This window comes from Erpetoichthys calabaricus, chromosome 2, assembly GCF_900747795.2.
Source record: "Erpetoichthys calabaricus chromosome 2, fErpCal1.3, whole genome shotgun sequence".
Taxonomy (NCBI): domain Eukaryota; kingdom Metazoa; phylum Chordata; class Cladistia; order Polypteriformes; family Polypteridae; genus Erpetoichthys; species Erpetoichthys calabaricus.
In genome coordinates, this window is record NC_041395.2 from 119,076,822 (window position 1) to 119,092,930 (window position 16,109).

The following is a 16,109-nucleotide window of genomic DNA, read 5'->3' on the forward strand; positions in this document are numbered from 1 at the left end:
ACTTTGTGCCAAGAGATTTATCCACGTCCGGGGCCAGAAAAAGACAAACAGTAGATGACAAAGTAGAACGTCATAAAGAATTCAAAAATGTTGGCCTACACATGCAGAGCAGGTTAGAGATAATGGAAGTAGGAAAATTTGAAAGCCTCAAAAAATGATAGTAAAGATCACATTAGCGCAAACAAAACGGAAAATATTACTCGGTGAAATAACGGAACAGCGAAAAGAGATCAAATAGTGTTTGAGGATGTCTGGGGGAGAAGAGAAACAAGGCAGTGAGACAAAAGGACAGCTGCTGTACAGGCTTTTAAACATTCAAAGTGCTGCACAAGATGCAGATCACGTGGCACAGCAGCAGCAGCAATCCAGCAGTTGATTAAGCAAAGAGTACTTAAAAAAAAATATATATTTGTTTCCCATTGTATCAATGTTTAAGAGGGGGCGTTCAGCCCCCCACTTCACAATGGAACGTAGTGCGGGTGGGGGGTTGGCGAGCGAAGCGAGCAGAGGGCAAAGCCCCCTACTATACTTAAAAATAAGCAAATAAGTCTAATGAATAAAGGCACAACTTGAGCTTCAAAAGACTTTTTTCATTTTACTCTGTCATAAAAATTAGGCTGATATTTTTTTAATTGCCGAATTTATAACACTAACAAGGAATTAATACCTGACCCACTGTGTAGTCCGTGGGTGATATTTCACACCCATCTAAAGGAGAATTTCTTGAAGGCCAGCCATTATTGAAACTCAAATGTTTATATAATGAGAAAAAAAGTTAACAAGACAAGAGTGGGGTAAAGCAGTGTTTTTTATTTTGCTGTTGTGGACAGCGTGTTACTCATAGTGAGCTAATGTTCACTGTCTTACCTTCAAAACATTCAGCACAACAGGCCAATGACATGCTCCTTCACAGGAAGTACACAGCAATGCAATAAGAACAAATGTTGCCTTTTAATTTGGCTGTATTTGCAGAGTGGTCTGGACGTTCTATTTGCTTAACAACTATGGCAGTACAGAATAGGCATATTGGAATAATTGTAAGTTATTAGACAGACATTACAATGTCTTAATGTATTAGATGGCAATTCCTATTGAAGGAAGACAGTGTCATTGGTCAGCTTTATGTGCCCCTTGTACAAGAACAATCAGCATTGTATGAGTGACATTGATGAAAAGCCCTAAAAATGGAATTAATAGAGGAAATATAAAAAATATTGACATAATAACTATGATCAGTTTTTTTTAACACTTTTATTTATTTTGCAGTCTATTAGTGTACTTTTTATTATTCAAAAGATGACAACAGGAGGCTTGTCTTATTGGGGTTGTGACAGAAAATTTATATTTAAAGTTGATTCTGTGTGAAACTATCTTTTTTTTTTTATCAAATCATCAGGTACACGTGATGATGTACATTACACATGCAGTATTTTACATATTGTTTTAATGAAGAAAGACAACCATATTCTCCCTGTCTGTAATTACTGAAATAAGTAATTAATAATAGCAGTTTTCTCTTCTTTATCAGCTTTTCCTTGGAATTATAGAGTAGCTTTGTTTTGGTGTCCTTCTGTTTTCCTAAATATAGTTTTCATGATACGTGTTTGCTTTGTCATATTTACAAAATTCCTTCTAGTGGTGATTTAAATTATGTCCTGTTTTGCCCTGGCCTGTATTCATATAACTACTCCTCTGCTTTATTTTAAGATGTTCTGGAATCTTTTTTTTGTTTATTTGCATTTGTAGTTTAAGCTTTTTATTTCTTAAAATTACTTTAGCAGTAATATTAATTATAATATAAGATGTTATCCAGCAATAATAATTATATATAGGATGTTATCCTGTTTGTAGCATAATTGGGTTTTATATGTTTCAGTCCCTCACATTTACACAAAACCTTTTTTGTGCGCTCACTTTTTAACATTTTTACCATATTTCTATTGCTTAATTTAGCTTTTAATCTCCTGCCTTCATTTCTGTGGCATCTTTTAAATCTGCGTTTTTTTTTTCCCTCAAACTTGGCATCAAGAACCTGCTAGCAGTACTATTGACTTTGACAACAGGGATTACTCAGCAAACAATGCATTAAGTAACAGGAAATAATCTCCAAAATGACTATTATGAATTGCTATGCTCTAATTCATCATCTTATGTGAATGTCAAATTTTAGCCTATTTCCTGAGTCAGATTTATTAACTAAATACTTTGTTTTGTAGACTCCTGCTGAACAAGCTAAAGTAAGAATGCAAATGGTTCTTCAGGCTGCAGGTAAGAAATATTCTACTGTGTGTGCAATATTTATATTGACTGTTTTCGTCCTCCTCAGCTGGTATAGTGGCATGCAGTGCAGAAACAAACATGAAATGTCATGGACCGGAAAACTTTACATACTAGCATAAAGCTCAGTTATTTTCAAATTACATTTTAAAAGTAATGTTACATTTCTGAAGTATTAACAGATTTTCTGTAAAAGTACATAGAAGAAAGCTGATGCTTCACTTTCCTGATACTTTTTATTTTGATTTTTCTTTCATTTGATTTTTACCTTGAGTTTCTACACAGTAAGATTAATAACATTGTGTACCATTTTTAATATGAAATGGTCATATATCAATATTACATTTTTATATAATTTTCAAATTACAAGTAACTTTAGCTTATACTATGCATTTAACTTTGCTTAAAGTTAAAAATTAACAAACCATATCAAGTTTAGAAAGACTTTACCCACTTAGTTCTTGCCAAAAGTACAGTTGCATTAAAAGACAGTGAACCTTAATATAGTCTTTAGGTTTTCACTCCTTTGAATTCCTTGAATTGCTATAGATTTTTTTGAAGTGTTCTAATAAGTTGATTAATTATTTTTTTGTTATGAGTGTCTTTTTATATTCTTAAATTCCTGTACTTTCGTGTAGTGGTTGAAGGTCTGATTAAAGGGCGTTTATTGATCTTAAACTGCCAGCAGGTTTTAGAATTCAATCCTGTATTCTTATAATATTGTAAAGAATGCCACCTTCCTGTTATTTATGCTTTATTTAAAACATTAGCTTTTGTAATCCAAGGTCCTGTGTTTGGTATGTTCTAGTGTGTTATGATGATATAGCTAGTGTTTGGCACCATGTCACTCTAAGTATTACCAGAAGTGTATTATGATAAGGAGTAAGTGGTTGGTTATATAGCTTATGACTGTTTTCCACATTTGATACATATCAAAAGTATATTTACAGTAATGTTTTTGTTTACCTACTTCTTCTAATGCTGATTTAAATGTATGTTTTGTGATATCGGTAATTTTCATTGGCAATAATGTCTTCATTCCCACTTTTTGTATTTTGGAACTTTAGAAAAGAAATGACAATCTTTTTTAGTCACATCACTGTATGTGTGTTACTCTTTTCTAGTTGTTTTACATTATTCATTAATCACATAAAATCATGAAGAATATCATTGCAAATCATTTTAAAGTAATATATGTGTGGCCATATCTTGGTTAACATTCACAATATTTTCAATAACAAAACAAAAACAGTCTCATATTTCATGATTTAAATTGTATATATTACTCTCTACATCTTTGAAGTGTATAATTATAAAACAGATGTGACAGCCTGAAGCTCAAAAAGCACAATTTGTTTATACTGCTCACAGCTGTCACCCTTCATTTTTTAATTTTACAGTTTGAAAATGTATTAAAGGTACCCTGAGTTATATATCATTCCAGCTCAGAACCTATGGAATTTGGAAGACATTTGAAGCTTATGGAACCTTCATTAAGAATGCTTTTGAAATAAGTACCATGCCTCCACACAATATTTGTTTCCTGATTCCTTGGTGGGGAAAAGCACACATATTTTAATCTCATACTGTTCTAGCTATAATCTTTCCAGCATTATTTTGAAGTGTTAAGTTGAGAAATGCATACTTTGGGAAATGTATGTTTTACGTATATTTTACACATCAACTTTGAAGTTAAGTGTATACATTTCCGAGTTATAATTGTATCCGAAGGCCACAGAAATCTTTATTTATCTAGTAAACTACAATGCTGTGTACTTTGGTGCTTAATATGTGAAAAAAAAGTATTTGTCAGATGTTAAGACAGAGGTTTAGCAGTGTTCAGTGCTTAGAGTCACATTTATGTCTATTACCAAGGCTCCAGTTTTTGTCTTCCATTTATTCTGTTTAATTTTTCATTGGTGTACAACTCTTGCCAGTAAGGTTCAGTTTTTGAATTGAAGTTTGATTAAATCTCCATTGTGTTATCTGAAAATTATTAGTCTAATGTTCATCAGCTACTTAGATTATGTAATTACAGCCCCTGCTTATTTAATACTGGGTAAAGTTTATGTGGCAGGTTATCAATAATTAGTTTCTGCTGCTAGCATAGGCTAGTATTGCATAGTCTTTCACCAGTGTTTGCTGTGTCCCCTTTATGCACATCACCATTATATGACCAGAAACCTGTCTGAATTGCATGGTAAATTATTTGTCACTTAAAATAATTGCATGCTTTGAGTATTTACATAATCTCTAACTAGAAACATCTTTCAAATCATTTTAATACAGTCAATCTCTTGTTTGACACAGCTTAAAAATTAAGTCACCTACCAAGATATTCTGATTTGGAAACATAGTAATGATTTATTTTTCTTCAGCAGATAACTAAACAAGTATGACATTATCAAGATCTTTTGGGTAGAGATTTAAATTGGTGTTAGCAGGTACCCATCAAGGTTCAAAGCTCACTTGGTATGTGTTTGTGAAAGAACAAGTGAAAACATATTTATTGAGAAAAAAGTCTTTATGGTGCATCAAATGTAATCAAGTCTGAAGTGTTAATCAATAATTAGTTAACTGAGACTATGAAATCTGTAAACAGCCTGTCTAGAAATATGTGCACTTTTTGAAAATATTTAGCAAGTGAAAGCATTCAGAAATGTACAAATGTATAATATTTTCCAGTTTCTGTCTATGAAGTAATATGGTTTGCCCTTAGCTTACCTTAGGTTGCCTTATTTTATTGTTACAGTTGTTGTATTTGTTGTCAGAAAATATGTTGAGGTCCTCTGAAGTTAATTCTGTTTACCTATACTAAATTTACTACACTTCTGTTTCACAAATTGTAATTTGTTGTATTTGGTCATGTTTGACATAACCATATTCTTAGTGTCATTATTCTGGAATAATTCTATAGTTTTAAAAAGTTAACACTTTATTGAATCTGTTTTTATTTATTGCAAAAAAATAGCACTGCAGCTTTTTAATGATTTTCTTTTTTGTTGTCTCATTCTGTGTTGTTTTTTCCCCCTTCTGGGTTTTATTTTTGAGCAGATGTTAAACAAGAGGTTGTTGAATGCTAATATTGCAACAGAACTGTGTGTTAGTCTGTCTTATGTAGACTTGCATGCAGCTTGCCAGTCTTGTTCTTCTATTTTGAGTCTCCAGAGATGCTTAAAGCTGGACCCTTTTCTTTTTTTGTCACTCTATATGGACTCTCTCAAGTCAGTATAAAGCAGATCATCCCTTGGCTAAAGCTCTTCAGCTTTTGTTATTGGGCTCTGTAGGCCTGTAATTAGGCCTCCTGGCAGGCCTTGCAGGCCGGTTAATGGTCATATGGGGTTTGTGGGAGGCAGACTGGCTTTATATAAAGCCATTGTAGCGATATGTTTATGGGTCACTTCCTACCAGGCCCCTCCTTTGTCCTTGTGCCCCTTGGGCCGACAGAGAGAAGTTTCCCTTGACCGTGGACAGCTCAGTTTGCCACTCACAATCCATCCATATAATCCCTAGTGTAAACAGAGGATTTATCTCGGCTTCTGTCACTTGCTCCCCAAACCACTTGTGTCTGTTCTTTATAAAACTACAATGCTCAGAAAAGCAGCTTTCCTTAATAATATATATATATTTTAATTTTATGCTTCTATAGGCATCTTTCAATCACAATTAACTCTTTCCTTTAAAATAATACTACATATTCTGTGATTGTGCACGTAATAGGTATTTTTCCAATTTTAATGCGCCTTTTATCATCATCATGACACCACCAATAGTATCTACTTTTTGAGCCTTTATGACTTCATCATTTTTCACACTCCTATACACTCAAGCAGACAATATCATATTGAAATATATATGTTCATTTTAATGTTTATTACTTTAAAGTTATGCCAGAACAAATTTCTAGTTGGAACACATTTAGAGGAATGAAATCTAAAAAATTCCTACCACCATGCATTTTATTTATGTGTGAAGTATAAAGAGTTGCTTCTGAAAGAAAAATTAAGCATTGGTGTTTTGACTAATACTTACACAGTAAATAGAGGTATTAAGTGTTCTGAACTCAGCAGGAGCCTGAACTTCGAAATAGCCTATAACAGATGTGGTGGAAGAGACCACATACATAGACTGTATCATTTTACTCTGGTGGAACTAATGGGATCATTCAGTACTTTCAGAGGTCTGTTTTTATTCTACAAGCTGCTAAGTTAAATAAGATGCACACACTTTTTCTTAAAATCTTGCACATAGGAAGACAATGAGAATGACTTATGTGCAAAGATTTTATATACCAGACGAATGTGTGTTTCTGTGGAAAAATAATCATATCTAATGTGTACATTGCTTAATTTACAATCCAGTCAGAATACATTTTAGCCGTTTTGTATATTATTTACGTATCAATTAAGAGTATCTTCTTTTCAAAGATGTTATGTTTTCTTCTTGGTCCTGTACTAAGAACAAAGAAAATGCACACCTGTCATATATGTCACTTTCAAGAATTGTTAACTGCATGAACTGATACACTACAATACAAATACACATTAACTTTAATATTGTTGATCAGATGAGTCTCAATCCAGTGATATAAAAGCAAACCTTTCTAACTCTGAAACATAGATTCTTTTGTTTGTTTAATCTGTGATTTTTAGTGTTTTATTATAGACTAAGTGTGTTCAGTGCAAGTGAGAAAAGATAGGAAATTTCAATCAATTAAAAAAAAAAGGGTTAACAAAGGATAAAAGATTTGTACTTTATCTTGAGAACATTGCTTAGTATGACATGTCCATTAAGTTGTTTGTATTTACTGTAAAGACGATGTAAAAGGTTCAGAATGATGTCGTTTTTCAGTTTTGTCAAAAACTTAAATAGATTTCCTTTGTAAATCTTGTCAAGTGTTTAGTTCAGTCTGTAATTCTGGTTATTTATTGATAGGTTTGGTTTGTCTGGAGTACGTTCTTGTTTACTTTACAGTTTCCTCCATAGGATGTAATTAAATATGACAAAAGACCAAAGATCTCCATGGTACTAATCATCTAAAAAGATTTACTGTTGACATTTAGTCTTTAGTAATTAGTAGTAGCATTTTAAAATTGCAAGCTTTTCATTTAATTATTTTTAATAGCTGAATTTTTTTTTAATTTATAATATTTGTGACCTTAAAGGCAGTATTTTTTCTTCAAACATTAAAAGTCACTCAATTGTGTGTCCTTTTAATTTTCTATTGTTATTTATAAAAATTGATAGCTATTAAAATATCTTCCAGTATCTTGAGCCCCAGAGAATTAATATTTTAATAACTTTTCTGCTGAATTTTGCTTATTATTTAAATATTTTTGTATTTTTATAGCATACTTCATAAATATTTCAGTCGATTAACCTAATGCATGACAACCATACACACTGTACAAGATCTGATTTAGTTTTAGTCTTATATGGCACTTTTTATGTGCCTGGTATGATGGTATAGTGATTAGCACTGCTGCCTCACAGGTCCAGCGTCCTGGATTTGAATTTGGCCCCTGATCACTTTCTGTCTGGTCTCTACTCATTCTCCATGTGTCTTCATGGATTATTCTACAAGTGCTCCAGATTTCTTCCAATATCCCAAATACTTTAATGTTAGATAGACTGGCAGTTCTCACTGGGCTAATGCATGTATGTGTTTGAGTGGGCACTGTAATGTACTTGGCACTCTGTCAAGAGCAGGTTCCTGTCTTCCACCCAGTGCTGCCAAGGTAGGCTTCAGTTGTCCATGACCCTAAATTGGATTAAGTGAGTTTGAGAATGTTATCTTTCATTGTGTGCAATCTGACACACCACTTAAAAGAACAAGCAAATGCAGTGTAACAGTGCCAAAGATAAAAGGAACTAAACTAGATATAGTACAGTAAAAGTGCCGGAAGTAAAATCACATCGGTTATTAATTGTGTTAAGTATTAAATGTGAGTTGAAGCAGAACAAAGAGAAAAAAAAGCAAGGAGAAGATATTTGTGAACAAGCTAGCAGAACTTCTTTGTCATTCTGAGAATGTTGCTTAATAAAGGGAAAAAAGCATTTTTCATGTATATTTTTAATGTTAAGTGCAACGAAGCCAATCAAATGTTTTTATTTATTTATTTTTATCTGTGAGCTGTATCTTCCTAATGCGTGGCAAATATATAGCATGCATATTTTAGTTTTTTAGCCCTCTCTTACCACAGAATAAGATATAATAAAATGTCAGTAACTTTCTTAGTAGAAACAGGAAAAAATACTGTGAAATATTTCCAAGTTCCATTTAAAAAGAAGTGAACACATTTTTCTTGCTGTTACCATTTTTAAATAGCATCTGTTGATTACTTTGCATGTGTCTCTAGAAGGTATGCTAAGTCTAAAACTGAATTTATTTTTTCTTGACAAGCAGTGGCCTTGTCAGATCAGTATTTTCAGCCACATGGTGCCAGAGCGATTTCTCCCCGTTTTCAATATGCAAAATTACCATAACACAAAAAGGAATTATTTTTAATTTGCTGTTTTCCATAATTTAGCAGCATATGGTATAAACGATTTTGATGCAAATGTATGTGCTAATTATTTGCAGATGAATCTTACAGACAGGCTATTGATGTTAAATGAAAGCAAATTTGCCATTGCCTTAAATTTTGCTAACCATTTACTGTTAAGTAAACTTTGCAAAGTAATTTAATTATCTAGTTCTGTCTGCTGTAGATCCAGGGCTTTTAAATGGTTTTTGTATATGCTATGAACTGCATGTGGAACACATTTCCTGATTATATAGGAAATTATTCAGGGAGGAAGCATTTACTGCACTCACTAAGGTATTTTTCACACCTCACTAACTCTCTGTGTTTTGGGAAGATGTCCAAGTCATCTCTTACTTTGTTTGCTTTGGACAACAAAAATGTTTGTTTTACTCAAAGGATAATGCAATTTCTGACACACATCCTCTGAGAATTGACAGCATATTTGACTTTGGCTAAGAGGTTTTAATAAACCATTTGTATAAACTGCTTTAGATTAAAGCAGTGATTACAACTATTGATGCTCATAAGGACACATTAAAGTCCAAATTATCCACACATCCAGTTGTGCTCATAAGTTTACATACCCTGGCAGAATTTGCGAAATATTGGCCATTCTTTGGAAAATAAAAGTAGTCATGCAGAAAGCCTTTGTTTTAATTAGGGAGTGTGTTCAGGCGGGGTAATTTATTATCACATAATCATGTGTGTCCTGTGCACTTTTTAAATCATAATGATAACTGAAATCTCTCAAATGGGCCTGATGAAAAGTTTACATAGCTTTGAATGTTGGGGCTGGTAATATACACACAAGTTGACACACACAGGTTCAAATTAAGGAAGAGTGTTCACACCTGTAACTTCTTTGATTGTAATCAGTGTCTTTGTATAAATAGTCAATTTAAATTCATGCTGAGCTGCACTGACTTTGCTGGATACCGAGCCATGTCGAATGACTATCAATAGTTGTAATATAAAATATAATGTGTGAACAATATTCATCCACCCACTAATTTTTCTAGTACAGCATTTCAGAAAGCAAGGGCGTATCACAGCAGTATCAAGTTGAATGCAGAATTCATCTCTAGATGTAACATTATTCCATTGTAGGGCACACATACCAGTTAAATTGTATGGGACAGCAACCATAGTAAATTCAGTTGTCCATCAACCTATTCACCAAAAATACACTCTTTAAAATGCAGAAGGAAAACTGAGAACCTGAAGAAAATCCATATGGACGTGAGGAGAGCATGCAGACTGCAGACAAAGTGTGATTGGGCCGAGACTCAAATTAAATATTTTGAGCAGTAAGAAACTATATTATTATCTCACAATGTAGGAAGTACATGCCTTTAAATATAGTCATCCTTCATACAGTATGTTTTATGAATGTACAGTACATGTAAAATTTTAACTGAAGAGTGAAATTTACTCTAATAATTATTCATTTATTCTGATAGTTAATTGGTAACAGTTACATGTCTTCTAGAGTAGTTTTATGTTTACGTTTCATTTTAATAATAGACTTTACTACTTGTGATTAACATAGAGAAGAATACGTAAAATATACTACTCCTTTTTTTCCATCTTTATATGGAATAAACCTTTAGAAACAATACAGAAGAAGGTTGTTTTTCTCTGTAATGTGTTGTCATTACCTAAAAATCATAAAGCTTTTGAATATTTTGATTTTCTATTTAGAACCTGCATTACTACTATAGATGACAGAACGTACAGTATCAGGTCAAATTAAAGTTCAGTTTCTAAAGACTGTGTGGCCTTAAGCATTGCCTGTACACTCTCTGCTCATTATAATGTACACAAGTACTATTACATGCAAAAAGCTTTTGGTAGTGGATTGCTGCCAAAGTTAATTTTGAGGTAATTAGGACGTTTCCGTTTCAAGCTCATTAATACTGTTTTATATGTCATGCACACATAAATATTGCCACTATGTGTGTGTTTAAAAATGAAAAAAATATGCAAAGTTAATTCTGCACTAAACAATAAAGGGAATATTAGAAAATTTGTTTCTTTGTTTATTATTGAATAAAGTATTTCCCTAATATCTTTTTTGAGAAGTAGGTTGGTGCAGCTGTTCTCAAATTTTTCTATTCGTATAGCTTGCACACACTTCGACACACTTGTATATGTTATGATAAAATATAATATGTATTTCATGTATAAATAATATAAAATAAGTTACTGTTTTTATGTCCAAATGGTGTTTTTTTTTAAAAATCAAGCTTATATAATATGTTTTGCTTATTTAAAGGTATTTTAAAGCTGGCTTGATAAAAAGCCTCCTTTGTTTCAAATGACTTTTGAGCATTTAATATGACCAAATAATTGTGCCATCCCAATTTCTAATAGCTGTATTTGCTTATGTTTTCTTTGTTGATCAAAATGAATGAAATTAGAATAAACAACCTCTAAGTCATTTGTAATCAAGGACTGATTAATGGAGTTTAGTTTCATGGCCATTATTCATTCAAGAACACCTGATATCTTTCCCATAAACAAATTGTGTTTGTCTAAATTAAGAAATTAAATGAAGCATTTGATGAGTTTATGATTGACCCTTCCAACTCCAGACCCATTACTCAATGTCGTTATCATACAAAACTATTTGACTAATGTACTGTCAAAAGAAGCATGTGGATTTATTATAGTTTCTGATTAATGTGTACCCTGCGCCAAACTAGATTTTAATAATTTTTTGATTCTCATCCCAGCAGTCAAAGAGGATGTTCATCTTTGATGAAATGTTTTATGCCCTTGCAGATTGAAAGGTGATTATGAGCTGTTGACTTGCATGATTCTCTGTAGCAGTTGAAAAGTATTTTATGTGGATGTTTAATGAATTTTTCTGAGGAGCAGCAAATCAGGTTGCATAAATGTCTGTCTCTGTTTCTTCAGGCTGAATTTTAAAAAGAGTTAGATAACCTAGTGTTGGGTGTGAATGGCAGACAATGTGTTAAGAAAACCATGGTTTCCAATCATGATCTCTGCACTGACATTGTTAGTAATGACCACTGCATGTTCTGGTCAGTTCAGTAAATCATTTCATATATTCCTCTTGATTAATGTATTCTGAATCCAGATAGTTAAGTCAAAAAAACTCTTTTTGCTTATTTACGTTGCTCTGGCTCTGGCGTTTCCATTTTCTGCAAGAGTATCTATGTTGTTTATTGTGTATGTACAGTACATTTTGAATTGTTATTGTGGCTGTTTAATTGCAGTGTGATATATTCTTGTCAATTTGTTTGCCAGAGTTTCATTACCTATAACAATACAAGATCAGGAAATTGTATCAATGAAATATTTTTATTAAAAACACTGCATACAATTTATGTAGTATTTGGTGGTGGAAGATCATTTGAAAATACATTCCTTTTTTTATATTTTACTTAAACAATTTGAATTCCTGTTTGTTCCTTCGAAGTTTGGGATACCCCCCACTATTAATGTATTCCTTATTTAACAGTGCTTTTAAACAAAAATTCACTACTTGTTTATTTGTATATTTATATATTACAGTGTTGCCTTAAGTTGAAGCAATCTATGAATCTGGTTAACCAAAATAAAAACAAATGAGTATTTTTTAGCTATTAATCTTTGTAAATCAATTAACTTCCAATAAAAAGCCCCTATAGAACATTGCCTTAATTACAGTTCATATTGCATAGTCCACCATAAGTTCTTTTAACTCATATATATATTTTGTAATTTGAACCACAAAAGTATATTCCTAAAGTTTTTAATTAGATCATACTTTAGAATAAGATTAAGTAAATGTCATTTTATTATTCAGTAACACGTCATTTCTGTCACTTTGTTTTAATGCTTTTCCTGAAAGAAAATTGCAAAAAAGTTTTCAGTAGCATTAAAAAAGAAAGGATGTAAAAATGGCTTAGCATGTGTTTTTTTAGTGCCCTTGTTAAGATGTAAGACGTTTTAGTCATACAAAGATGAAAGAAAAAGTATGTACTCAGCAGAAAGCCATCAGCTAGTTTTAACATAAAATCTTCATGGTTTGCAATACAATGTGAGTGTGATACAAAGTTGATACACATGTACTAGTTTGACCTGTTTTTATTGAATGTTATATTAATTATGTGTCTTTTATGTTTAACCTAATGCAGATAGTTTGTAATGTAGTATAAAAGAGTCGTAGATTAATTATATCCATTCATTTTCTGAAGGTTGTTTGCACATTACACTGTTTCAGTAAGCCATAATCTATTCTAGCTGTACAAGAATATTTTGCTAAGGCCTTCAGGAATGTCAGTAACCCCATGAAACATCTTGCAAAAAATAAAATAACATAAATGATGAAGTGTTATCTCCTAATCTACCTGGTATTAAATATTTAAAAGCTTTGCTGGCACTACACTTTTTATAATGAAGACGGAAACATCACTGGCTCTAACATAACGGTGGTACAGTGCCTAAAACAATGCACATAATAATGATCAATAGCATTTCTCAAGAAAATGTGTATCTGTCATTGGTTCTCTAACATCACATTTAAAACCATCTTTCACCCACACATTAGAGTTGGGGTGCTTCCACATAGTGAGAGTCATTCAGTTTTTATTAAGAAAGGAAACATAGATTTCACATCAAAAGTACTGTACCCTTCTCCTTTCTTTTGTATACAAAAACATGAGAGGTAAAGAGATTAGGTGATCGTAATAGATTAAACATCCTTTACTTTCAATATTTTGTGTGTTCGTGTACAGTACATGGAGAAAATGCATTGTCATGCAATTTTGGTCTGTTTTTGGATAATGCTTTACGTCAGGCCTATTGAAGTGCTTATGAGTTTTATATATTATTATGTAATATAGCACTGGGTTGTATAAATGAAAAGTAAAATAAAGCAAAAACAAAAAAAGAAAACATGCTGTTGTAATGTCCTGCATTTAGAAAAAAAAATCAAATAAATAAATAAAGCCAAAATGATTAAAAGAAACAAAATAAATGCTGAGATTTCATATTTGTAATATCAATATTCTTTCTTATGCTCAGAAGCCCCCAATTAAATTAAAGGAAGTTTTGTTATTTGTCAGAGTGTGTTTTTTTTGAATTTCATCAGACTTTCAAATTAATAAAAGCCATTTGGCCACCTTCTCTTTCTCTTGGGGGGGTTGTTTAGTTTTGTTAAGCTACACATGCTTGTATGGAACGTTACTTGCTTTCAGTAATATTAATAAAAAAGTTTCTTTTAATTCTTGTGTCCGTATAACATTGTATATACTTCTTATTTGTTTTGATTCGTAAAAGACTGTTTTTCTTAAAAATTAAACAGGCCTTTACACATCTGGGTGACATACAGCTCAACTTTCGCTCTTATGGTCAAGATCCTGTGCAGATATTGCTTTAATTTTTGAACATAGCTAAGAAGACAGAAGTGCACAGTTTAGAAGTCAAGATTATAAAAGTAAAAGATAGACTATACAGTCTGACATGAATGCTAAAAAGAATTGTCTGCATATTGCCTGATAGGTTTCATGCACCACCAAGCTAGCAATTCACACCTAGCATTCAAGAGGTAGATTAACTTGAAGAATTATGACTACAGTATAAGCTATTATGCTTCTTGAGGATTAAAGTAGTATTGCAAGACATCTTTATCTCCTCTTATTAAACGTGGCTATTCTTAATATGATAGTTGGACTGCTCATCTGTGAATGCTAAAGATTCTTAGTGTTAAATGTAATGTACAGACGGTAATGTGATTAGTTCATGCCATTCATCTTGGGTATTCTGGTATTAATAACTATGTTAATGAATTTATAGTTATTGCATACCATGTAAGACTTGAGAAGTAAAATTGTGCTCTGCTAAATTACATTTTATTAATAGCTATTATTTCATTCTAACTGAAAAGTTAATCAGGAAAGAAATGTTTCAGAAATCACTTCTTGGTACCTAAAACTAGAGTATATGACCAGGAATGTTCTTCAGATATTAGCCTTACTCATTTTTTAGCTGCAAAGTAAAGAATCACAATTAGTTCTGAACCCAAATGGAATATAACTTTATGGATAGATGATCTTTAAGTGGTATAGAGTGTTTTTTACAGTAAAATTCACAAGCTATATCTGGAATATGAGTTATGTGGAAAGACTTAAGAAGCTGTGATCTGTTAGAAGTACTTACACTTATGAGGAGAATAACTGAAGTGGATGCAAGCTGTTTCTTTAAAGTAAGTTGTTTAACGAGAAGGTGGAGGCACAACTGGAAGCTGGTTAAGCAGAGATTTCACACAAATGTTAAACCTTTTTTCATTCAAATATGTGTAAATCTCTAGAACAGCTGCCTAGCAGTATGGTTGTAAATAGCTCTTTGGGTGTCTTTACACTTCAACTCAGTATTGTTTTTAAACACTTGCTGAAATGGAACTGATGTGCTTTACTAGAAGAAATCTTGATAAATATTAATTTAAAAACATGGCCTTTTTATGTTTATTGCTTAACATATACTAATATTGCACCTTAATTTTTTCAAATTGCTGTTTTTATTTAACTTTACATGACTTAAAATAAGTAAATAAATAACATTCTTCAACTCCCTTTTGAAGTAATTTTGGTTTTTCTCATGCTGTTCAATGTATTTTGCCAGCCTTTTGTCTTTTCTGTCTAACCAGTCCTTTAAAAAGTTTGCCAGGGCCTTACAGTTTGAGCCTATCCCAGTAGCATTGAGTGCAAGGGCAGGAGCCTGTACTAATGGGGTGCTAGTCCTTTGTGTGATACTGCCATACATGCACCTACACACACTCTCAAATGGGTTTAAAAATGAACAAGACAATGTTTACCAAACTACACTGTGGAATAAAGTGAGCTAGATGGATTCTTTTATGTCCAGTGACAAAGCCACAACAAAAGATTATGTCAGATATATTTATGTTTCATATTCATTTATTTCTTACTTACTCATTTTACGTTTTTTATTTTCACAGCAAAGTGGCATAGTGTGTAACACTGACACATTACACATCTAGAATCGTAGGTTTGAGTTCCGCATGTTGATATTGTCCCTGTAGAGTTTGTTTGCAAGAGCTACTTCCAGGTGGTCTTGCTTTCTCTTTATTTTAGCAGCAACATAGGAAAAATGACCTAATGATGTACATCATTTAAATGTTGTATATGAAATAAATACACAGAAAGAATATTCAGAAAAGTCTAGGAAAGAACTAAGGAGATACAGTAAAGAGCATGGAAGGGTTTATGTTAAACTTGGAGTTTCCTATTTAATTCAGACTTACTATGAACTGCTTACATTTAATTAAAGCTTCAT

The 16,109-nt window shown here is 32.2% G+C and overlaps 1 protein-coding gene across 2 annotated transcripts in view; it reads left to right on the forward strand.

Annotated features, from left to right (window-relative positions):
* The window catches only part of rsrc1 (arginine/serine-rich coiled-coil 1), a 496,637-nt gene that overhangs the window by 290,696 nt on the left and 189,832 nt on the right, over positions 1-16,109 (forward strand). For both annotated transcript variants that reach the window (XM_051923328.1, XM_051923327.1), the window contains one exon: positions 2,217-2,268. In XM_051923328.1, coding sequence (XP_051779288.1) covers positions 2,217-2,268 — 52 coding nt within the window. The remainder of the gene's footprint in view (positions 1-2,216; positions 2,269-16,109) is intronic.